Source organism: Falco rusticolus, chromosome 5, assembly GCF_015220075.1.
Source record: "Falco rusticolus isolate bFalRus1 chromosome 5, bFalRus1.pri, whole genome shotgun sequence".
Taxonomy (NCBI): Eukaryota; Metazoa; Chordata; class Aves; order Falconiformes; family Falconidae; genus Falco; species Falco rusticolus.
In genome coordinates, this window is record NC_051191.1 from 40,734,523 (window position 1) to 40,760,632 (window position 26,110).

Genomic DNA, 26,110 nt, shown 5'->3' on the forward strand with positions numbered 1-26,110 from the left:
TTGGGAACAGCTTCCAATTTTAATGCATGTGTTGTTGAACTGGAAAATGAGACATCTCTGCCACATTACATGGTTTCTAAGAAAGTAAGTAAGAATACATGCAGGGAAGTAGAAACGGACAGAGCCACCCCTGCCAAGGGATGTTTATGCCCACAGAAAAGCATCATCCCACATCTTGAGGAAAACATGATTAATAGCACCATGATGATCTTAATCAGATTTATTAAGACAAATGCTGAAAATCCCGTGTGTGCGGGGGGGTGAGGGGTGTAACTAACAACAACAAAAAAGGCCAGATAAAAATGCCCACAGGGAGTGAGCTAATAACTATCTTCCCATTACCTCATGGGATCATTAGGTCGACATGATCTCGCCGCGGCCAGCACCGGAGCCACCTCCCCGCCGGGACGGAGGCCAGAGGCCTTTCCCTTCCCCTCCCAACAGGTGCACCCCCGCAGCGGGAGGCGCGGGACCGCCGCCATGTCGGGAGGCCGGGGGGTGCCCGACATGGCGGCGAGCCCTGAGGGGGACGGGCGGGTAAAGCGGGACAGCCACCCCCGCGCCACGATCCCTTAGCTGCCCGCCCTACCCCCCTTCCCCCGGGGGGCTGCCGGGCAAGGCGGCATTGTTGGCTGCGTCCATCACTCGCCGTCCCTGGCTGACATAATGAATGCGCTTGGACACACCTTCCACCCCGGCGAAGAGGCGCGCCGCGTCTCCACGGACAGCCCGCCGAGCTCTCCGCTCCGTTCTCCTCAGCCCTCGGGGAGGCGCCCCGCAAGCCCGCCCGGCCCCGTAGCCCGGCGCCCCGTCCCAGCCCAGTGAGGGGCCGCGGCGGCCGGGCTGGGGTGGGCCGGGCCGGGCAGGGCGAGGGCGGGTAAAAGCCCTCGCTATGCTGCCCAGCGCTCTGTACTGGGACCTGGTGGGCTCCTCGGCTCTCCTCAACCTGCCGGCGGCGCCGGGCTTTGGCAACCTGGGCAAAAGTTTTCTCATCGAGAACTTGCTGCGGGCCGGGGCGCCGCCGAGCCCTGCCCAGCTCCGTCCCCTCCCCGCCAGCCCAGTCCCCCTCAAGCTGTGCCCCGCGGCGGAACAAATCAGCCCCTCAGGGGGTCCCTACGCGACAAGATGGGCTTTTCAAGTGCTTAACCCCTCCGCGGCGGACGGCAGCCGCCTGCCAGCTCGGGCTCCGGCGGCGGAGAGAGGCGGCGTCTTCCCGCCGGCAGCCACAGGTGAGCGCCGGCCCCTTCCCGCGTCCCGCCACCGGGGAGACGGGACAGAAGGGGCTTCGCGAGGGCTCGTCCCCGCGCCTCGCACGGCCCAGGCGGCGGCGGGCAGAGACGCGGTCGCTCCTTCCCCCGCAGTCGCTCCGACGAGCCCCGGCGCGGCCGGACGCCGTGCCCCGCTTGTGCCGAGCCGCCCTCCCCGCGGCGGGGTGCTGCCGGCGGGGCTCCGGCCGAGGGTCTTGCCCCGCCGTTGGTGACGGGACCCCGAGGGGCGGGTGAGGGGCCGGTCGCGAAGGCAGCCGGGTGGCGGCTTTAAACCGCGGGGCACCTGTGGATGCAGTGAGTGCGGGGAAGCTGCGTGCTGGTAGCGACGAGGGCTTTTAACTGCCCTTAATCGCAGGTCTGGCAGGTGTAGTTCTTCAGGTCTAGTAGTTCCTCACAGCCTGAAGGGTTGGTAAAAGAGTTTGACCGCCAACCGGCGCTCCGAAAAGGTCTGAAATTCTTAATTTTGGGAGAAAGTCGAGCGGTCCCGTCCCGCTCGGTAGGGATAGCGCGGGAGGCGGGAGGCAGCAGCCCCATCCCCAAGAGCCGCGTCCCAGAGGGGACAGCGAGAGGCGAAGGACCGGGCTCTTGCTACCACAAGGAAAATTAATTCAAGGAAAGCAGGGAATTTTTTAGCAATTTTGACAAAAACCCGGGGCAGGAAAAAACCCTGAAAAGCTTTAAAGCTGTGTAAAAGGCCTGCAGTTAGCCATTCGGCCCGGTGTCAAACCAGCGCCTGCCTGGGTGTCAGTGCGCGGGCCGGGCCGGCCGCCCGCCGTGCTGCCGCGGGGGTGGCTGCCGCCGCTGCCGGGCCCGCCCGCCTGAGCCGGGCCGCAGGGCTGGGGGCCGACAGCTGTACCAAACACTGTGCCCGTTCTGGGATGTGCCGGTTCTCATGTAAATATATTTTGCCTGGGCATGAACAACATTTTAAAGTCTTTTTAGAAATGTGTGCTTCTGTCAGTCACGGAGCTGGTGGAAGTTGAATTCAAAGTTAATTCATAAGGTTTGGTATTAGACTCTCCATTTATATTGTATTTTGCCTCTCCGTTATAATATATTAATTTATTTCAGTCTTGTGTGGTGTTTTCAGAATTTTTATTTATGGTCACGCAGTTTTAAATTACTTAAAATCAGACAAGGAGAGCTACATTTATTGAAGTAAGGCTTTTAAGGTGTGAAACCAAAAGACTCGTTTTAGAAACAGAATTAATAACAGTTATTTTCTTTTCAGGCGTTATTTGACTTCACTTAAATCCTACAAAGTGTTCTGCAAAATCCAAAACAGTTCTTGATCCTTTAGCATGATGTACTGTAAAGGCGGGCAGGAGAGAGTCAAAAAACTATATTAACATTTCTGAATATTCCAGACCTCAGCTGCCATAAGTGTTATCTTAAGCATATCAGTTATTCAAGCATGTTTATTTTAACCAACTACCGGCCAGGCCAGCAAACAGGACAAGTGCTATCTTTCTGGCATTAGGTGCATATTCTCCCCTTCCCTGCTCCACCCCACCCTTAAAAAAAAAAAAAAAAAAAGCTCTAGAGAAAATCCTACATTTTTGTGTACAGAGCAAATGTAAAAGGGGAGGTAGCAGATGCCCCAGCACTCATCACTATAGGCAAACTTTCTAAGTATTACAAAAGTTCCTGAATGCCGTTTCTCAAATGCTTGCATCCAGGACTAGTTCTTTCTTTGATCAGCCTACAGTAGTCCTCATGAATTTAGCGAAGTGTGGCAGGTGTGCCTAGTGATTTGGAGTTCAATCCTACATTTCTTCTGATCCCACAGCTCCCAGGGATTTCAGAGGGAGCTTTGGGCAAAAGCACCAGGCTCTTAATTTGAGCAGTGAGAAATACTAGGTTTCCTTATGCACTCAGGAAAAAGGTCTCCTGGGAAGGTAGAAGATGCACATATTCTAACAGGGATCTGTTGATTCTGATCTGACTTACATGTCTTGAAGTGACGAAGGCTCTTAGGTGTCTGAACTTTCATAGATGTAAATTATATCGGAACTGTCCTGTTAAGCCAGATTTTGTGATTTCTAAGGTGTCTCTTCTCTGTACGCTGGCAAAACTGTTCAGACTGAACACTTGCATTTGTGAGTAAGGCTGGGGTGGTGAGCCAGCGTGTTATGTTTCTTGTGTGTGCAGTGATGGGGCAAAAGTGTTTTGTCAGCATAAGAGTTTTAGCTTTCAGGGGCTAATGAAGGTATTTTAACTAAGGAATTGGTACTAGGTAGGGAGCTTTAATTTACTGATTTTTGTGAGTATTCAGTGAGTTTGTGAGTTTTTTGAGGAATAAACTCTTTTCTATTTGGAGACCCCAAATCACATGTCATTTTGGAAAATCTTGGTCTAAGTCTTTAATAAGACTATTGAACATGATAAAGCAAAATGTTTTTTGAATCTTTCTGAACTAGGGAGTGCTTTATAGATCATGCAGGGACTAAAAGTGCTCTAACAAATGATCTTACATAATCCAAGGGTTTTAAAATAAAAAAGAGAATTGAAAAACTATCAGACTTTTGGAGTTAGTAATCTGTATTGCTCATGTAGTCCCAGATTCTGGTGAGGTCACCTGAAGTTCTCAGAAAGGCAGGAATATAAAGTAACACTAGAGACTGAACTGAATAAGCTGAACCTTTTTACAGTTCCAAACCCAACATGTATCTACAGAACCTACCAAGGAGAGACATGAAGAAAGCACTCCATTTTAGGGTACCTTTTAACACTTTTAACATAAAAGTGCTAAAGAATGAAAATCCTGTGTTCTTTGTGTAAAGTGGAAAACTTCTCCATGGTGGCAAAGGAGACTGGGTGGGATGGCACTCTTGATTTGGTCCATCTGATCATGGTAGCTTTTTCCTTTGTAACTCCTCAGCAGCAAAGTTTTATCAGCATGTTTCCATTTCAATAATTTACAGGTTTCACAGAATTTAGTTTGACTATTTCAAGTGCTTATCTGCATGTATATTTTGAATTCTCCAAAATTATCCTAAACGAAAAACTGAAAAAGTACTCAGACAGTGTTACATCCTAGATATATCATCTAATGAGTGGGCTTGAAATAAATATCTTTATGTTGTCTATCAGATTTTAAATTCATCACTTTCCAACACTACACTGATATTTAAAACTGAAATATAATCAAATCACAGGTTTTTAAAATTAGTTTAGTTTATTTGTACTTAAGAGTACAACCATATGAACAAGCAGCATGTTACATAAAACTTAAGAAGGAAAAGCAGAAGGAGTGTTGTTGCTGTATGATAAACTCACTTGCCTTCTGCAATGGTATGCCAGTTTTTACCAGCTTGGGATTCCTATAGGCTTTCTTGTACCTTGCTCTGAAGCCCCAGTGCTGACAATGGAACGCTGGACTGGGCCCACCACCTTCAACAGGCATGTTAAGCACTGTGTTTCTGTCTAGCTGAGCTGAATTTCTTCTAGCCTGTGCACTGTGAGCAGGATTCTTCTCTTTTAAGGCCTTTTGCCTTGATAAAATATATGCCTAATGCTGTCTTCTGCTTTATGAGAACTTTGCATACAGTGTGTATATGTAGCCCTGATGAGGTAAATCAATGCAGAATCTGCTTCTGCTTTTTAAACACCAGATGCTCAGACTGTGTTCTGTCTGGCTAAAGACTTTTAAAATGTTGTTGTAAAGCAGCGTTTCCCAGTGAAACATATTACAGCTGTGCTGCTTGTACTTGCACTGCCTGTTAAAGGATGAGGGAAGCTCCAGATAAAAGTTCAGAGCAAACTAATAGACTCTTAAGTGCAAGTAAGCCCTCAGTTTCTGCTTGCTACTCTCAAATTTGGTTCCTCTCCTTGTACTCCAGTCCTATCATCTTCTGGATAAATTAGAATATTGGACAGTTTTTCTCAGTGTTTTCTGACATAGGAAAATTATCTGGAGGATGCTGAGATGGAGTCTGTAGCACGGGTGCCTTAAAGAGGTCCACTCCACATCTTTCATGATGACTTGGTTTCCAGAAGTATTGGCTGACACCAGATCAGAGTGACCTACCTGAGGAATGCAAAGTTACTCTGCTACTTGAACTTATTTTCTGAAAATCTCTGCTCTTCTCAAGTCATTTGCCCTGGAGAAAGATGACAGTAAGTGCTTTACAACCTGAATGTGGTCATGAGCGTTGTGACCATGAGTATGGTCATATGTGGCAAGAATATGGCTTTCTACTTTAATCTTGGCATTTTGATAGATTAATAGAGAAGGGAAACAGATGAAAAGCGCAATGAAACAAACATAACAGCAAGATAGTTCCATTGCAAAATGTGCTGAAAAATTTAACTTAGGGGATTTTTGCATAAAACATCAGAATACAACAGAGCAGAATAAAGTACAGTACATACACCACAAAAGAAAGCAATTAGAACAAGTATATCATAAACATAAGTTTGACTTATAATAATAAACATCCCTTCTGTGATACAGGTGTAGCTTTCTGTAACCTTTTTTTTGCATACTTTACATTTTAATGCATTTATCATCACCAAGTGCCAGTGAGATAAGAGATTTCTACTGCGTAGAGGAGAACTAGAGCAAAAAGAAATGAGGTGACTTGCCTAAGGTAATCCAGAAAACTGGTAGCATTGCAGGGAAATAAAACTCTGCAGGCTAACTCTTTGGACCAATGTTGTTTTTTCTCCCCTCAGGTGATGACAGTAATTCTATCCTGCAATACTTAGTTGAATCAATATACCTTATTGCCTATTTATAGTAAAATCTCTTGTGTTTCTTTATGACAACCAGGAGATACTTCAATTACTGAAACTAAGTAATTTTTTCCCCCTTCATTTTGGACCCCCTCTTAGTGAATAAATGATTATTAATTATTGATTTCAAACCGTCTGGGAGCCGGGGTGTGTTGTCAAGAAACACGTAACACTAACTAAACGGCAGGAAAGATCCAAGTGTTTTAGCTCGGCTCCCTCTAGGCTTGCACAAGCCTCTCTATAGTGCTACACTCCCTCAAGCAAAATGCTAGCTAACAAGTCTTAGGATTTTCCTGTTTTGTTGCTGTTTTCTGGTGATAGAAACTTTCTTTAGGGTGGGGAGATCTATTTGGCATTTTATGTCCTGATTGCGGGAGCACTGAGACACCTTCATTGTTTAGAAGTTCATCTTGGGAGACAGAGAAGTTTATCTAAGTATCAGAAATCACGGACACCATGCAGCATCTTTTCCTACTTGCAGTTAACTTTGTGAGCTGTTTAATGGAGTCTGTTTGGGGTGCCCAGCATACCTTAAGAGTAGCTGCAGAATGGCTTTTAAAGGACAGATCTTTGTCCTCATTGTAAGATTGTCAGAGCTAGACTATATTGCCAGCTTCTTTCCAACCCAGCCACCGGTCTGGCAGTCTGGCTCAGTAGGGAGTATGAGCATTGGCTGGACAGTGCTCTTTCCTCTGGCAATTCTTGCTGTGCTGTCTCTGAGAAAGGAAGAAGATCCCGAGTCTGGTTCTTTTTAAGATTTAAGCATTACCAGAAGATCTCAAAGCCGAACTAGGAAGACAAGTGGTGGGGGTTGTAGAAAAGCAATTCACCAAGGGGAAAACATGGAATTAATCATGTCTGTAGTTAACTTCTGTAAAATGTATTTTGTATTGCAGAATGAGCTGGCCTTCTGAAATCTTGTAGTATGTTCTTCATGTTTTTAGAAAACATATGAATGTGATAAGGATTAATCTCATCAGGGAAATTCTCTACTTGAGATTTCAAGTTTCGTTGTACTGTGATTTTTTTGCGTTAACAAATTCCCCCGAATTTTGGGAGGCAAGTTCTCTGACTCCATTGCCGACCGAAAGTATTATGCATTCTTGTATAATGCAGCTCTGCAAGATAACTTTACTCTGATTTTTCTAAATGGTATCTTTGTGGTCAATCATGACCCATAGCAGAATTGGGAAGGTATTTTTTTTTTTTTAAAATGGAAACAAGTGTGGGTATATAAAGCAGTAGGAGGTTGTTCCAAATGTCATATATGTAGAACCTGATTCTTATAGAGTTAGGCACCTAAATATTTTAAGTAACCTCAGCTGTGTTTCTTTGAGGTGAGTTGTCATGTTGGAGAAATGGCCTTTACTTTGTGCTGAAAAGCTTATGAAAATTTCCCTTGAAAGGCTGCCTTTTTCTGAAGTTACAGCACTCAATTCTCTGGAGATATTTTGTACGTATGTTGAGGATGTTACCTCCTCCTTTTGGACAATTTGGTGTTGTTTGTTAAAGTGCTCACCTCTGGAATCTTATGATTATGTGAATATCTTGAATTTCAACTTGAAAAGGTATTTCCTTTTACAAATGTAAAAAGACTAGAAAGCTCATGTTAAAGGAAAAAGGAAAAAGAATTCACCATTTATTTTTTCATTCTAACAATGTTTAGGCTATCTTGAGACTTTTGTCTGGTTGGAGCTGGCAATAGTGCAGCAAGTAGAGACTGGTCCAGGTTGGAAAATTTAGCTAATCACTGCATACCACTGGAATAAATGGTGCTTTTTGGCCTATTGTAGGATTTTGTATTAGGGCTGCAACAGTCAAAAAACAGTGAGTTGTCTTCTTGCAGCAAGTGGCCCTAATTTGGCCTTGCTTGAGAAAATTATTTTTAAACAAAGCATTGAAAATCAAATAAAATAATTTTAGTGTCTTTATGGCTGAATTTTATGATTTTTTTAGAGTCTTTATGGCTGTACAGGTGATTGTACTCTTCTGATGTTAGCTATGAAAGTTAAGAATGTCTTAGTAATTCAGCTGTTTAATAAAAAATAGGTGTCTTGTCTAATCTAGCTGTCTAAATATCTTGTCTAATCCATAGCCAATACAGAGAGATGCCTCCAGAGGATGACACAACTTACCTTCTTAGATGTCTGTTTTAAGGTGATGGATCATTATATAGAACTACTTACCTCTTCTCATTGACTGTGTAAGAGGCCCAAACAAGGAGCTTAGACAATTCATTGACCTTTTAGACAGAGAAGTGACAGTATTGCCCCTTTTGACAAGAACTGGTAAGCAGAAAGTGCTGGAGTGCAGTAGCACTTGAGTGTCTTGAAGAAGGACAAAGCTGGTAAATCCACAGCTTTCCAGTTCCCCATCTATCTTCTCAGTAGCAAGGCTGGGTACAAGGCATGGAGAGGCCACCTTTACTGCTGATAACCTGGAGACCATTGAGTCTTTGACAAATGGTGTGGGATTTGGTTGTTGCTTTGGGTTGTCACAGAGGTGAAATCTGACTATGCATTGTCACCAGCCTGAGGCACCTGTGCTTCCTCAGGCAGAGAAGAACATGTACAGCAAATTATGTCCTAATAATAAGGCATTTGAATGATGCCTCTGAAAATTGACAGTGATTTGCATGATCTCAGCTAATCTGCAGCATGACTGTCAGCCACTACATTGCTGTACGTGTAAGGAAATGGTGATCATGCTGCTAGCACACTTCAAGCCCTATTTGGTCTAACTACTCCGCTAATTTTTGAAAGCCCCACCAAGACCCAACATAAAAATGCAAGGCCACTTCTTGCATCCATCTTTTGTGTAGGGTTTCAAAATATGTTTAGAACTTCAAAACCCTTTCTGTGGTTTTTGAATCTATGAACGTTTGCCAGTATTTTAAAACTGATCCGTGAATGCTACCCTTTTGGCTTGGCTTCTTTTGAGCATTCATGTGGTCATGTTTTACAGGAATGAATGGGAAGCAAATAGACAGTAACTGGGAGTACAGGAGAGCCAGCTCTGAGGGATGCTGTACTACAGGCTCTTGCAGTAAGGTTTGCCAGGTTCATGTGGTGCTGACTACCTCTGGTGGGATATTGCAGCGTCTGTTGCTTCCTTCTCATGGTCAGGGGCTCCCCTTCAGCTGGCTCAAATGCTTTGGAGGTGCACGACTGCTGCTGGAACATTGCACTCTAAACACAGTAACTGCTGGGGACAGAGCCCATGGTTTATTGTGAGGCCCATGGCTTGTGGTTCAGGAGCAGAAATGGTGCCATGTGGCTCAGCTGGACCACTAACCTGGCAGAGCTGCTGCTGGACTGTTTGCCAGGGAGCTCTTCATGACATGAAACTCCTGCAGCTTTGCAAAAGCCTGCTTTAATCATTGCCAAGAACGGATGTAGGTAGGAAATTACAGTTTACTTGTGCCCACTTCATGGGCTTCCAAAGTTCTCAGATCAAACAGGATAATTTTACTGATAGTATTTGTAATTTACCTGCCAGGGTGAGAACCTGGGCATCAATCACTGTGGAAAGCAGTTCACGTGGGCTTAGTAATACTTGGAGAATTAAAGAGTTTGTGCAGCTTGAGGTCTGTCTGTTCCTGTGCTTACCATTTCTTGTTAGCTGGCTCTAGTCAGCTTTCTCAATCGTTCTTTGGAGGTGTTTCAGCTCTCTTCACAGGTTTATACTACATTTTTATCAATTAGCTTTACGAAAAACCCAAGAAACTATAACAGCATGTGCAGTGAGGGAGCCCTATATGGGCAATACCAGAAGTGTATCATCAGTTCACTTTTCCTCAATAGCCATTTTTTCTTCACCCCTTCCCCCTTTCCTGCTAGCTAATGCCCTATACTATGTTGTGAGCTGCTTCACAACATGAGGATTAGGAAAAGCAAACAGTGTCTTTAATAATAAGCCATTTTAAAATTACATATTCATTTGAACTGAATTGTACTTGGGAACCTTACTCTCAAATGGTGGATATTTGGAAGGTAAACTCTTGGTACCACTGTCAGCATGACTTTTTAGTATGGGAGGGCTTTTGAATTTGGAATATCTTCAAAGCTGACATATTTTAAAACATTTGAACTGATCTCTGAGTTTTAGCACTAGATGAGCTTGAGATCCATTTGCATGTTTAGTATAATTTTGTTGTCTGTCTGTAAAATGTTTTTTATTCACAAAGCTAAATGTAAACAAGCATTATTACTAAAATTTTGCATGCAGCAAGTGTCAAAAGAATTTATCTTTTGTGAAAAAAAGATAATATTTAATTTTAGATGTTTCATCCTTCTGTTTATGACCCAATACATTTTCTTTCAAAGCATATAGTACAATTCTTTGAGTGCCAAAAGCCACTTATGCTGCCATACTCTGATACCCATTTTCATGCATCTGTGAAGCTAAACCTGTAAAATCTGACTCTTATGAAATGCTTAGTTCCACACAATCTCTGTTTTTATGAAGTGGGAATGCAAAGCAGAAAAAGCATTAAGTATCCTGTATACAAATTACTAGGATTTGGCCTCCGATTGATGTGTGCTTTGCATGGCTGGAAGCAACAGCTTTTTGGTTACTGTGTACTTCATTTTGGCCAATAAATACAGAAGTAATATTCTGAGAATTCAGCAGTTTTCAGCTTTATGTGAACAGCAAACAATGTTTGCTTCGCGTTGCTTGACCAACAAATATTGGTAGAGTGGCCATGATACATGTGAACAGAAAACAAAAGCATAAGCAATGCCTTCTGTATATTGTCCTCGGTGCTGATATATATTGTGTAATTCCTACAGGTACAATCACAGTATAATTCTGAAATACATATACATTAAATATATAATTTTTCTCTGAGCAGTTTTTGTTCCGTTAATGCCATTTCATGCATACAGTGGAAGCCATTTAATGTGATGAATATTCTCTGTTGTTTCTGTAAAAGATAAAAAATACACTTGGATGTGTTAGGTTGAAGCATTAATGTTTTCCTCTACACAGAGCTTCCAAGGTAGATTTGAGTATCCCTGTATTATGCCACATGCTTTTTACTGATATAACTGTAACTGCTACACATTTGTTTGAGTGCAGTGGCTTCAGTAGATGTGACCTGGAGATGTGATTTGATATACTTAATGTAGAATTCATTTATGCATCAGTGTAGTTGGATCACATTAAATAAGTTTGTAAACTAGACATACAGTTGTCTATTAGGGAGACATAATGCCATTGTTTGTTCCGCAGGATCTAGAATAAATCAGTCTCAAGTAATGGGCTCAGGTTCAGAATTATATGGGGCTATCGCCTGCATCTTACTTCTTAAGCAGATGTTCTGCCTTAAAGGGATATGCACCATGCAGGCAGAAAAGACAGCAGTTGGCAGAAGAATTAAAAAAAAGGCTCAAGAAAGCCAGAAACATGATTTCCATTGACTTGAGTAGAATAGTGCCAGAATCTCTACTGCTTGTGTTACGGTGCTGTGCTAGTGCATTAAATCATTGCCAGCCACATCCATGGAATTATGTGGCTTGTTTGGAGTTGCCTTAACCAAAATGTCTCAGGTTTTGACCCTGATCCATCTCCTGACCTTTATGCTTGCAGCTTGCTTGTTGAGAGATTTAGTGAACGGAGAAAACTTATCTTTTCCTTTTCCTCCATCTTTATTTGAAGGAGCATGCTATCTATCCAAAACAATAACTTATTTAATTCTGATTTATCCAGATGTCTTCTGGCTGTATCACATGTCATTATAAGCACCACATTATCAAAAAAAGAGCAAGGAATTGAAGAGAGTTGAGAAACCATAACAAGGAATATCAAGGACAGGCCAACATGTTCATATGATCTAAGTCTGACCAAAAATCAGAATGAATAAGGTGCTGGAGCAATGATTAAAGGGAATAGGGCATTATGGCAGCGTAGGAATATTTGGGGTTTTTGAAAAGGAAGCAAAGGAATTGAGTGTGGCACCTTCTGTATACTAAGTTGTATTTTTAGAAGTTGAAAGTTTTATCTGGCTGCAAGGGAAACTTGATAATGGCATGAGGAATGTGGCTTCCAAGCAAGGGAGGAAAAGCTCTTCACCTGGGCATTTGGGAACTGCAGCAGATAAAACATATTGTCAAGAATGTGTTCTCATGTTCAGGAGAATGGCTGAGGTTATTTGGCAGGTCTTTACCTTTGCTGTCTCCTGTGCTGCTTTGGTCAGTCAAATCCTTTCCAATTTATACACCCCAGCAGTTCCATTGAAGCCCCTTGGATATGTAATATTTGGCTGCATGTTCTTGACTGGTTTAAGCTCCTTAGGACACAGTTCCACATATGATGTTCTTGTATGGAAAAGAAGCTTTAGAATACTGATGCCTGATGTAAATTATTCCTTTTTGTAAATTTTTTGCAAGCATACACTTCAAATATAGGCAACTAGTTCCACTTGGAGTGTATTTACATTTCATTAGAAACAGCAAAGTGTCAATGAAAAGCTCTAGCAGTAAAATGCTTATCAACTTGTAATTACAGTTGAAGAAATTTTCACCTATGCTTGTTTTTATTCAGATAAAAAATAGAGGTAAATATTTTAAAAATATTTAGAGTTAGGCTTCTACAGCAATTGTTTATTGCTTTGGAAGATCAGCAGATTTGATGGTCAGAAAACTTACTATGATACCCTAATATGTACTTGGGAACCCAAATTTGAGTGAACTTTGTTTTTAAATCCTGTTGAAAACCTTCAAAAATTAACAACATGGCTTAGATACATTTATCTATTTGTCCTGATTATTAATTTCTTAATTTTTTTATCTAAGTGTGCAGTTACTTCCTTTTTTTTTTAAAAAAAATCAGGTTATTTCTAGAGATTGGACAAACTACAGTACAGGGTCTAGAGCCACGTATTTTCTGCCTAAACCAAAACAGGAAAGTGACATAAATGTTTTGATGCTGATCACATTTTAAAAGCCTACAGTTCTAAAAGTATGTATCTGTTTTCAAAAGAAAAAACATTCCAGGTTTCATGGGTGACTAGTATGAGCAGAAATTAAAAGGTAATTAAGATTAATGGAAGAGCCCATGAACTTTATAGAAAAAAATGAAGGGACTATTAGATAATGAAGACCTGTCCAAGATTTGGAAGCACTTTTTAGACATAACAGAGACTTTTGATTCATTGGTTCAAAAAATTATGTAGAATTTTTACCAAATATTACCTAATTCAGTGGGTTAATTTTGCAATTTTTTTATTGTATTAAGCAGAGACTTCTTCAGAAATTAGGTTATTTAATTTAGAGCACTTTGCCAGCAAGAACACATTTACCGTCAGGATAGCAGGGTCTGGCCCTGTGGTTTGTGCCTGTAGAGCTCAGCTGAATCATTTCATTGCATTTTATAGCATTTATTCATTAAGGTTTCTTACTTATTGAAGACTTTATTGATATGGGTACTAATAACAGCATTGGAGTACAAGCAGAAGACACAGGATTAATTTTTACATTCTGTTTTTCTAGGATATCGTGCTTACTGGAGTTATTTATAATAACTTTTTCAGATGCATTATACTCATTGTTTCAACAATGTATTATTGAAATAATGCATTCAATCCCAATATTTAGGGAAAAAACCCCATAATTACAGCAATTACTGAAGTAAATTTCAAATCTGCAGTTTCGTTCTTCTGATAAATATATTGAGAGTTTTGCATATTGTAGTTAAGCTACGCATATAAAATAACTTTGCTAAATTAAAGAGCAATTACTTGGTTTATCATTGTTTGCCTTAAAAATATCACCATCTTGAAAAAAGGAAAAAGAATTTGTGGGGCAGGACTTTACACACTGACTTTTTGGAGGACTGTTGTTATGAATATCACCTAAGCTCAATGGATAATCAATTAGATCTGTGCTTTCTTTGCAGCTCTTTCCAAACACTTTTTTCTCCGAGCCCCGCCATTCTACTCAGCATTCTGCGGTGGGTCCTGTCAGCACCCTGCATCCCCCACTGCTTTTCCAAGTAAGTTTTTATGCTTCATCAGTAATGCTTGAGTTATTCTGTAAACCAGAGCAGCAGGATTTAATGTGTTCTGGAAAACTAATTGGTGATGCAATGGCAGCAGCTAATTCCTTAGTAAAATCACAGCAATTCTATTCAGAGGGTTTCCAAAGATTTATCAAACTTAAGTACACTGAGCAATTGTGAGAGGTTTCTAATGGATTGAGACACCCAGACAGAGCTAACCTAGGAAAGCTCCTTGTTTTCAGTTTGCTAGAAAAGAGTCTTTAAAATCAGTAACTCTTTAAAAAATCTGTGTCAATAAACATTTGCAAATAAGAGAAGAAAAGAGCTGAAAGATCTTAAAAGGGATGATGCATTTTAGTATCTGTTAGAGATAAATTATGATTCAGGAAGCCCTAGAATTATTTAAATAAAACAATAATTCTTCTTGTAGCAGTCAAATGCATGGACATTTTTAATTTGGTTTTGTTTTTTAATGTAAAAAATTGAAGAAGTAAATTGAAGAGAATTTTGACAAGTATACATTATACGTTCAGGATTACGACCTGGAACACACTTCCATTTAACTCAAATCTAAATTCAGTGTTGATTGGGAATTTTGTGTGCCATAGCATAAGAATGGATATTCCTGATTTCATGTGTTTATGGCTCAGGAGTACAAACAGAAGGAACATTTCCTTGTCATTCAAAACAGAGAAAAAGCAGAAATCGCATATCAGATCTAAATGAAAATTGGAGCTTATGTGTGCTCTAGCATACACTTTTATATCACGGTTGCATTCAAACCCTTCCTGACTATGTGCATGCGTTTTATGAATGTTTCAGAAGGGCAGTTGCTAAGTTGAATGATTCTTGACAAGTGAGGCAGCAAATGCTGGCAGTTTAATGAGCTGCAAGTTTCTGAGCACCTCTTTAGGGGGCTGACACTTTCCCACAGAGCGTTTTACATGGCCCCGGCTCTCCCACAATGGCTGACAGCACCATGACCAATCACCACTTTCACTTTACTCATCCACACGCGACCTCACCACAATTTTTCACTGTGCAGATGAACTTTAGGAACCATTTCACATTGAAAAGGCCTGGGCAAGGGTCAGTTGCCCTTTTGTATGGCCATAAAGCAATACTCTATGTGCCAGTCTTTTCTCCTGTCTCACATTCCAAGAGATTTTCTGGACACCATTTAAAGCACTTGACTGAAAAATAAAGCAGTGAATGAAACTGACTTTTATAGACTCATTCTAGCTCATCTTCCCATATAACCCTGTCTACCTGAAAAGGGATTTAGTGGATGAGCTGAGTGTATACAGGGACTTGCTGAATACATAGGCCCATTATCAACTGTGGGGATTGTTTATTAACCAGGACTGATACACTACTATTTTGGAAGTGACCTATTAATTGTCCATTTAACTAGAATGTATTGAATTCAAATGAAAAAATGGAAACCATGACTAAAGCTTTTACTTGCTCCTTCAAGGTGGTCTCTGCCATGAAGGCAAATGAAGATTGTTCCACAGATTAAGAGGACATTTATCACTATATATTAGGATACAAAGGAAAGACTTAAAAAAACCTGAAGCAAAACAAAAATCAGATCAGCAACACAGGAAATAGTGGGTAACATTCACATTTATGTCAGCAGAACACTAAACCTTTTGATACATGTTCAGAGCAACAGGCTGCAAACTGGCTTACTTCATTTTGATGGAATTGTTAAAATGGGTGAATGACTGCCTATGCTGTCATACTGAAACATCCTTTAATCCGCAAACTGAAATTTAGTTTTTGTGTGAGCAGTCAGAATGCATTTTGGAATGTGGGGTATTCTTACAAAAATTCTCTAGGCTAGTCAACGGATGGTGAGTTTTCGTTATCCCAAGCATGAGTTTCAAACTTTTGGATCCAGTGGCTGTTTGCTTGTGAGCATTCTGCTCATCGTTAAATTTTGTTTAGTTAATAATTTAAAATCAGTCACATACTGTGCCTTAGAATGTGTAGATTCTTCACTACTAAGTTAGTCTAATACAGGTGTTAAGCTGTACCTTACATACTGACTGTATGGGAATTAATTGGTGCCTCAGGGCTCCAGCAGGAGGTTGTTTCTTTGTTGATTGACTGTTAACAACCAGCCAGGCAAGACAAATTTTAAGGGGTCACATAATCCGGCATCCTCTGTCCTTGGCTGACAACTCCATTGTGGAATGGAGGCCAGGAGGCAAGGACTAGCCCTGTTGTGCCTCTTCCCTTGCTGGTGTCTCGTGCCGCGGTGGGGATGAGAGAAGGTACCAGCTGTTCTGCTGTCAGACTGTACCTTCCAGTAAACTTGAGAATGGCTGATGAATCATCAGAAACTACTCAGAGGCTACCTGGAAAACAATACCTAAATTCACCAAATTTGAGGAAGAAGGAGAGAAAACATGCTTGGGAAAGAAGGGCCATTGTTTGCCCCCAGCTTCATGAGCAGGATGGGAGCTTGGGGTGGGGGTCAGGAGGGGCTATGCACTCCTCAGAGAGATACGAACCTGGCTTGCCCTCTGCAGAAATGTCCATTGTGGCATTTTGACTTCTGTTTGGCAGATAGTTTATTCTGGTTTGGTTGAAGTCTGACTGTGTCTCACTATGTAATAAATATCAGGACAGTAACCACTAGATTGTGTTTTTTTGTATCTAGTCTCAGATCTAGTTTTGAAAATTGAAATACATCTCTCTAAATTTAGCCTTATACTCTAACATTTAAAATCACGATAATTTTTGCTAAAGGCTGTTACAAGGGACAAATGTAAAGATGGGTTCTAAAAGTGTAGAAAAATTCAAGAAACGCATGTCTAGCGGAATGCAATGGTCCCTAAATCAGTAATGTTTAACAGTGGCAGTAAATTTTAGGGAAGGATCATTGTACAATTGTTCAGCTTCTGATACTCTTCCTCTACTGGTTGCAGCTGGAGGCAGGATACATGGTGATGCATGTAATATCAAATCAGCTGCACATGCACCACAAAAGTACTTAGTCAACTTTGCAAGACCTACATATATACACTAGTTTTTCATCATTCTGCAATATCCTCTGTATATTTGTGCTTGTTTCTCTGCAAGTGTTTAAAGATACATGTACCCATGTGTATACCTGTATAGTATACAGAAGTTGAAATGTGTGTAGCCCCAAGGAAGAGTTTGTGGAAGGTGCATCTGGATTTCATTAGTATTTTCAAGAGCACTATATATATTGAACAAATGTATTTAAGGCTCCCCACCATTACATCTGACCAGAATAGATGGACTTTTTCACAAAAAACTGTGCAGTCTTTTAGAGAATCTGCTTTACGTGGGAAATTTGCCATTCACTTCAGCATGAAAATAACCAGTTCCTCAACAGAAATTGAACAGCAGCACACCTTTGTAACTGCTGTTAACTATAAATTGAGATGGCAATCTTGACCCATGTGCATGGGAAGGTGGACAACAGGAGGACTGCTTGCACCTTTAGGGTCTGAATTGTGCACAATACACACTAAAGCCACCTTCTTGGCTTCCCTCCTACAGAAAAATCATAGGTGTCAATGGCTATATACCCATGGCACAGGTTTCTGAATCAAGATGCAGCTCTTTCTTGGCCTGCTTGCAACTGCCCATGCAATTATCACATCCAATGCTTGGTGACAGGCCCTTTTCAACTGGCCTCTGGTACCGCTCCCTGGGTGAGCGTTTGGGGAAGCTGGTAGTGCTGGAGGCATACCAGACCTCACCAGGGACTGCTCCTCGTATAGCATATCCTTCTAGGGGAGAGGGAGCATGGGAAAGCACTCCAGCTTTAGGCTTTATTGGGTGTGAGGAAGGCGAGAGATTTATCTGGATTTGGGTTGTCTGTGCTCTTTGTGAGGCCAGTGAAGGGAAATTCAAACACTTCTACTTCTCCACTGCAGCTCTGTCCCCCAACTTTGGGGCTGTTTTCCAGCACAGAGTTCCATCTAGGCATGGATCAAGGGAATGTCATTGGAGTCATTGAAAACTGTCCTCCCAGGACTTGTTATGAGATGTCAAAGGATTAGAAACCAGGTTGAAAGGAGTAAGTACAAGTACTCCCCAAATCCTCTAATAAAGAAATTGCTGCAGTTTCCAGAATAAGTAAGTGAATGGCCAGGGATTTTCTGGGAAATAGTTCACCCTGAAAGCCTTTAGTTAGTAAACAAAACTAAAGAAAGCCTGTCTAGTTTCTTTGAATTAGTATTACAGACCACTTTTATCTAGTTCTACATTTCACACAAGGAGAAAATAAACTCATAGGAAAACTTACTGCGGTTTACTCAGCGATGATGATGGGCAGAGGAAAGTGAAGATTTTCCCTGACTGTATTTGAATTTTGCAGCAGCATGGGCCCTGTGTTAATGTTCCTCTATGAACTCATCTGATTTACTTTTTACCATGTCAAGGGGAGACACTTGACCACTGACAACACCTCTAGATCCAAGTGAGGATTTAGTCCTTAACAAACATGACTGAAGCATTACGACACACTTATAACACCAACAAATCAAAAGTGGGACAGTAGTCTGCTAGCATTATAATGAACAGCATTAGTATTTCTCTAATATGTGTTAGATATTATGTAAAACTCTCATCCATTTCCACTAGGAGAGGAAAGTGTGCTGCCTCTTCTGACCCAGGAGTCTAACTCCAAATCCCGGAGAGGTATATTAAGAAGAGCTGTCTTTTCTGAAGACCAGAGGAAAGCTTTGGAGAAAATGTTTCAGAAGCAGAAGTATATTAGTAAAACAGACAGGAAGAAACTGGCCATTAACCTGGGTCTAAAGGAGTCTCAGGTAAGGAATGACAGAACATCTGTGACTTTCTGTCTTTTTGAGGAAAAATCTTTAAAATGGCTTTGAAAGAGGAAAATTGAACAGCACAGGGGCAGCCCTGAGCTCCTTCACTGAGCAAAGGCCTCAGTAAATCGATGTCAATTTTAACCAAGGAGTGCTTGAACACTTTCCTGGTTTATTTCCTAAATGTGTATGTTCAAAAATTGTTGGCTCCATTTTCACACAAAGTGGAAGAAACATGACTTCTGCATTTCAATTCCAACTCTCTTTTTGCTATCTGACAGAGCCCCCTCAGGAGCTTTGGGGTGGAGAACTGTGCTCCACCCCACTGCTTGATAGGCAGCGATCCAGGCAGAAAACAGCAGAGCATAGAGCTCCTACATTCTCTGAGAACACTTGCACTCATAGGTGAACAGCTCGAGACAATGCAGTCAACAGCACTTGCTCTGAAACCATTCTGCCCCAAAAGACAGGCAACTATCCCTACAGGAAGAAGCTTAGCTGTGCAAGGAAAAAGATCCTCAGGGCTGAGAGAGACTGTAGAAGAAAACATTTTGCAGGGTGACCTAAAGTGCTCCCACTTTACTTATCAATTCACGTTTCATGGGATTTTTCATGAGTCTGTGTTGGCTTATTGCAGGACTTTAGAGTTTAGCTGAGGATCTAATGCCTCCAGTGAGCTGTTCTAACTGAACGAGTCCGTTAATGGTGGTGCTGAGCGGCAGCAGCCCAATGTATAATCTCAGGGGTCTGGCCTAGCTGCAGACAAAAACAAAGGAAGAGTGCCTGGCTTGAAGAGCACAAAACCTGGAAGAGGTTTGTCAGGGCAGGTAACAGCAGAAAATTAACATGGTAGCCACTGGAAGGTGAGATTCTGAAGGTGCCGGAGTAGATGCAGATCTCAGGAGTACAGCTGAAAGTGAGAGAGTGACAGTGCAATTTTATTTCTTTGCATGCAGCAGGAGTGAAAGTGCTTAAGATACATACAGCAGAAGCTGCCTGGGGAGCAGAAAACCCTGGGAATGGCAATGGGAGCTCTCACCATCTTTATCTTGCAGATTTTCAGAAATTGACAAAGCCCTCAACAATTTGATCTAACTTTGCAGTTGGCTGCACTTGTGCAGGAGGTCAGATCTTGTGGTCTGGAGTGGTTCCTCTTAAGCTGGATGAATCTGACTCCATCGCAAGCAGTGTAACTATAAACAAAAACACAAAGCAGAGTGTGGTGTTTCTCAGTGTGATGAACAGAGCTGTAATCTCTGCAGGATAAACTATTTCAATGAAAAAGTGCAATTGCACTTACCAGTGCACTGCCTAAAATTTTCCTAAGATGTAGTCAAACTCCTACTATTACAGTTATTTCCTTAAATTTTTCTTCTGTGTTCTTGATATTCAAGAGAGTCTGGGGGAATAAAAAATAATGGAATGACACATAGATAACAACTACTGCTACAAGAAAATAATTCTGTGATGATAGACCAGATGATATCTATGTCGGGGGGGTGGCGGGTGGGGTTGGGTTTTATTTTTCCTTCCTCATGAAAGGAAGAGCAGTTGCCTTGAAGGTTTCTTCTTTGATTTTCTGACCAGTTGGGCTGGAGGAACAGTACCTGCCATCTAAAGCAATGTTTCTCAAACCTTTGAAAGCACAGCCCCTTTGTCTTCATACCAAGTATCTGAATACTAGAACTAAATGCAAAATATTTAAGGGAAAATAGAACACAATCTGAATAATTTGATTGATCTCCCCAACCATTTCTTCTCTTTAGGTAAAACCAGTTCCTAGATGTGTATTTCCCCAAGCTTTTCCTAGCATTTCATAAATGCCTTTAAATGCTCATGATCAAAAAAGCTTTTGGAAAATTAATTTTATTGCAAAAGCACATGGATTGTAGGCAACTCCTGAAAAACTATAGTCAGTCAGGCAAAATGTCGTTAAATCCTCACTGCCGTGTCATATGCCATAACACACATTTTGAAGCTGCATGGCCAAGCTGGTTTTAGCTATGCTTGTGCATGGGACAGTCATGGTTCTTAGAGCCTCTTTTAAATGGAGGGCTTGACATCGCCAGTAATACCTCTTAGTTTTGTTAATGACAGTGTTAATTTACTTGGAGAATCCTTTTCTGCCTAGAAGGATGTTGCTATAGGGAATTGTTCTATCCCTAGATACTGGGCTGTCCTTTTTCCATGCTAAGCCAAATAATCACCTGTCTGAGGTAGTGAAAGTCAAGGAGACTATTTTATCTGGCTGTAGCAAATTGTAATGGGAACATCTGCAGATAATGTCAATCAGTCAGCTTCACTGGATGTGCTCTAACAATGAATAAGGAAGGAACATGAAACTGAGGAGATGGAAAGAAAAAAACACCTGGTTAGGGCAAAGTTGGTTAAAGAAAAGAATGATAATAAACTCTAATTAACTTGCAAACAGGTGAAAATTTGGTTTCAGAATCGAAGGATGAAATGGCGAAACTCCAAAGAAAAAGAAGTGCTTTCAAACAGGTGCCTCCAGGAAGAAGGTCTTCAGGAGAACTACCTCTCACGACCAACCATGAATTTTACCTCCCCATGCCCATCTGTGTGGGAAGTATCTCAGGAGCAAGCAAGTCCAAGGTGGAGGGAGAGTTCTCCAGGAAATTCTGAAAGACTGACTAGTACACAACCACCTCTAAGAGCAAATCCATCGCAGAGCCCGCTGTATTTGTATCCTGACCAAGACACTGCAAATAAGGCAGTTACATCATCAGCCTAAAGAAGTAGGGGCAGTTTGTAAACTGAGTGGAGAGCACAGGCTTCAAATGAGCAGTCGTCTAAGACTAACAATATTTGGACATTGTAAAGCTAACTAGTTTATGCATCATAAATTTGCTAAAGTCTAACACCATTAAAATGACAAAAAACTAATGATTTAAGAAGTGTTCTTCCATATTCAGTCTTTTCTTGTGTCTTTCCCAGTCTTGTACTGACCTTAAAAGTGAAATAGGAACTGATGGTAAGTAAAATGAAATAAAGAGCATGAAGCTGAATTTTTGCTCTGATTTATACATCTGTGCTGTGTACGATACTCATTAAAAACACAGTAATAGAGAATCATTTACCTCTCATTGCAGTCAGACCAATTCATTTCTGTTTCCATTCATTTCAGTCGTGCACAAGATAAGAATAATTCTGTTTTTCTCAAGATAGTAAGTTGCTTTGGGTTCTTTTTGAAATTCATTAAATGAACGCAACAACAATAAACGGTAGGTTCATTTTAGACAAACAAGCGTTTTTAGTATGTTTTCTCCATCTGTCCTCACCTATATCATTTTTCAATTAGTTTCAAATAACATGGTCACAGGTCAGCTGATAACCCTGGTGAAGATGCAATACTAAAAGAGAACCAACCAACCCTAAAAAATATTTTTACATAACATAACAAAAATGTGTTTAAATCACTTTGATGTGAATGCATACTGGGAAACGCCACTCACCAATTCCTGTCTTTTCTTCTGTGGATGAACGTTCCCCAACATTCTTAACTCTGAATTTCAGTGGCTTTTGTCAGACTGCTAGTGCAATCTCTTGTAATCTCTTCTGTATTTCAAAACTGTAATGACAATATGCAGAATTGTAGCCCAAATACTCTAAGCAATAGAACTATAATTGGAAAAACTGTCACTACAGTCATCTCAGAGAAGTGCTTAAGGAGATGGCGTACCGTAGCTGCCTTATTCCTGACTTACTCCTTTTTAAACTGGTGCCAGTAAGTACGCATTCGCATATGTGTGTATCAAGGACAGGACAGTATTCTACGCAATACAAGTAGCCTCAAATAATATTATCAAAACTGCTTTACTTAAAATGATTTGCTTGCTTCATCCACTTTAAGGAAATCACTCTATGAATTTAAGTATAATTTTTCATTTATTTGCAAGGCTTTATAGCTCAAAATGGGAGCAGAACAGGTTTTTTTTCTTTATCATACATTTATGAATGCATTTGTTGGAAAGATAAAGGTATTTTATGCTACGGGCAAAACCTTTTGGAAAGCGTTATGGTTTTATAGGGACTACTTAATTTCTGGCAGATTCATGTATTTTCTAGTCAAAAGATATGATTATGATAATCTAGTCTGGCTTTCCCCATCATACATGCTGTGATTATTTCTAATTATTCTTGCCTTGAGCTCTAAAGCTTTTTGAACTATATTGTACATCTTTCAAAATCCATACAGTTGTTACTTAATTTTTACCTTTTGGTGGATAATCTGTTATTCCCCTTGTTACATTGCATTATCTGGGAGGTGAAGTTTAGATGCATTTGCAGCTAAAAAACTTGAGATTGCAGTGACAAAGCTTGTATCATAAATTTTATGCATGATCAGGTGACTTTTGTATCCCACCTTTTGTGTGTCCTGCCTTCTAAGTGGTCAGTTGTGCAGTTCTAGTCTTGCATTATGTGTCATTCTTTGCATGTGGTTTCCTACACTTGTTTTAAAAAAAAAAAATCAGAAAAATGAAGAAGTCATTTCTTCCTGTTGTTACAAACCCTCATTAGTGTAAGCTGCCTTAGATACCTACCCTCAGAAGGCACTTGAACACATTTAGTATGCCATGTGTAATACACTGTTCAGTAACGTGGGAAGTTTATTCCTATTTTGCAACGGAAATCTCAAAACAAACTAATATTCTGCCTAAAACCTTTAGGGATGGACAGACAGATTGTGCACACATGGGCTGAATTTACTGTCCAATTGTCCTGTTGAAGTCGTAGTTCTGCCCTGTTTGACTAGGTCATACCTGAAGGACCAGCCAGTGTTGGTGGCCCAGATTCTTCTGAAATGGAATTTGCTAGTGTCCGCCTACAATGAGAGGCATGCAGATATTGCCAAATTACCATCAAATGATAAGTGGAGGTACCTGTGTGGGGGGGTATTCATCAGTGCTTCCCATTTCGGAGGACATCAGTGTGTGGTGGGGGTGACTGGGGTTTTCCCATCTCACCTTTCATGGGATTTTCACAGGTGCTCATACTCTTGCTGCAAGTCAATCAAGCATCAGCATTAGAAGCAATGCTTCTGGAGAGGGTAGATGGGATTCAGAGTGCTTTCTGGGAAATTCAGTTGATGGCGTTGCAAGCTGTGAATGTGAACTGCTGTCAAACCTGAGCTGATGTGCTAAACAGAATACATCTGAAGGACGTCTCACTGAGGCAAAGATCAAGCAAGGCTTGTGCAAAACTGATTTCACAGTTAGATGTGTTTTAAATTGAGCAAGTTCTGGTTTCACTATAGCCTATTAAAACTTAGACCATTTTACAGCCCTCCAAATCTCTTAACACCTCCTACCAGTGTTCATATTCCATAGCTAGAATAAAGTTCCAGTATGCCAGATGAAACATTCTTTATTTGAAAATGCTGATCAAGCTTTCTTAAAAACCCTAAAAGTATACATGTGAATTTTGAAATACACCTAACATAAACTGATTCAGTTAGTCAAGATGGATTTAGGCCCATGACACATACAACCTTGATTCTTTTTATTTTAAGCTATTTAGAGGAGAAGTTTCCCTTCAGTCCTTACTGTGAAAACTTGGTAAATGAGAAACAGTATCCTCTATGAATACAAAAATATATTTACAGTGTTGGTGTTTTCTGTGTGAAGGATCAAGTAGTATTTGTTTTCTTCAAATAATGTATGCATTAGTTATGAAAGAACAAAGAGAGCGCAAATGATATACAAAATCCCCAGGAAATTTTGAAGTGCTTTGTAACAGGGGCATTGCAGAGGTGTAGGGCATAGAATGTATCTGGTATTATGGAGTGACGTCAGATACCGATGGCACCTCGCAGTTAAAACCAGCAACATACTACTTTGACTCCAAAGACAGGACCCAGTGGATCGCCTTGCAGTATGGTTGTAGGGTGGCTGAGGTATTTCCTATGTGCGGCATTTTGAGGCTATAGTTCCAGGCTGTAGAGTATTACCAAGGGCCTTTGTTGGGATCCTGGGGCTGGGAAGAGTTCAGGTACCTCGGGTTACGAACCGCAGGTAAAAAAGCTAACGCTTCAGAGGCTGCAAACAAAGCAGATACTTGTATTCTCTGGGCACCTCTCTGTTTAGTCTGGCAACTTACCGATGCTGATGTAATACAGAATACAACAGGGAAAGGGGGAAAGGGCTGAGGCTCAGTACTGGCTTTGTTACCAGAGCTGCAGAGTCCTGTGCCCTCAGGCTGTCTGCTGACTAGGGATCTTGCTGCCCAAGCCAGCAGCCTCAGGAACAGGAACAGGAGAGGCTTTTCTCGTCCCACCTATTGGAGATCCTCCAGATGGGTCTGAATATGCATCCTGAAAGTCTATTCTTAAGGTCAGGCACTCGAAGGAGCTTCTCTGATACCTAACAAGAAGCTGCAGATTTCCTTTTCTAGGTCTGGCTCGGCGTCCTTCAACAGGTATCACAAGTGATGCAGATTATGCCAGTCGGTATCGGGCGCAGCCAGAGTCACGTTTTACTGCGTGTGGAAGCTGTGAGGCTGTGAACGTGAGAGGCCGGCTAGCTCCTCCATACGCCTCATATAACATGGCTAAAGCTGGATTTGCTGGCCACATGTGTGTCAGCACTTACACTTGGGTTGTATAGATTTATAGTATGAAATAATTTTCTGAAAGTTCTCTTGTTTGTATTGATTCTTTGCCAAACAGGAATTAATTGCTGTGATCCGCTGAGGAGAACAAGACTGCTTTAAGGCACAAAACTGCATTACTAACTTCAGTGTCAGAACAACAGTGCAATGGTCAAATGTCACTCCTGAGCCGCAGTGATACATCAGTTTTGTTTTATCTGCTGTGATTTACTAGTACTGGGTTTTAAATACCAGCTGGCATCACTGTAGCCACATGGCTCCTCTGACGAATATATGTTCCACAGTCAAAAGACTGTCATAAATCAAGTACATTCACATGCTTCAGCACCCTCTACCAACAAGACCATTACTGATTCTCACAAACCAGAAGGAAAGACAAACCAACTTCAAGCAAGTTAGCTGTAAATTCAGTGCCTTCAGAAAGGACCGGAGAGGAATTAGGGTCCAGTTAACTTGAGACTTAGCTTTGGACCATGGGGAGACCAAAAAAGCCCCCGTGGAGAAAGGTTCACAGTGGATGGAATTGCCATTGACTGTAGAAGCCTTTATTGACCGTGCTTGTAATTTATGTGCCTGACAACTGCCGCTGGATAGGATGAACTGGGGTATGTAAACCTGCATCTGAGATGCTCCCCATGCAGGCTTGCACCTAAATTA

The 26,110-nt window shown here is 41.3% G+C and overlaps 1 protein-coding gene across 1 annotated transcript; it reads left to right on the plus strand.

Annotated features, from left to right (window-relative positions):
* The first annotated feature begins 471 nt into the window (after nt 1-471).
* On the plus strand, nt 472-21,727 carry DBX2 (developing brain homeobox 2). Its single transcript, XM_037389464.1, has 4 exons — nt 472-1,229; nt 13,905-14,000; nt 18,636-18,823; nt 21,258-21,727. Exons 1-4 carry the CDS (start codon nt 893-895, stop codon nt 21,576-21,578), a joined length of 942 nt encoding a protein of 313 aa, XP_037245361.1. The 5' UTR covers nt 472-892; the 3' UTR covers nt 21,579-21,727.
* Nucleotides 21,728-26,110: the final 4,383 nt, after the last annotated feature.

What these genes read in the sequence shown, in the direction of transcription:
- DBX2 (XM_037389464.1), top strand. Translation starts at nt 893, where the DNA reads ATGCTGCCCAGCGCTCTGTACTGGGACCTGGTGGGCTCCTCGGCTCTC. An exon ending in ATCCCCCACTGCTTTTCCAA is followed by an intron (nt 14,001 to 18,635) that starts GTAAGTTTTTAT and finishes CATTTCCACTAG; the next exon opens with GAGAGGAAAGTGTGCTGCCT. An exon ending in TGGGTCTAAAGGAGTCTCAG is followed by an intron (nt 18,824 to 21,257) that starts GTAAGGAATGAC and finishes ACTTGCAAACAG; the next exon opens with GTGAAAATTTGGTTTCAGAA.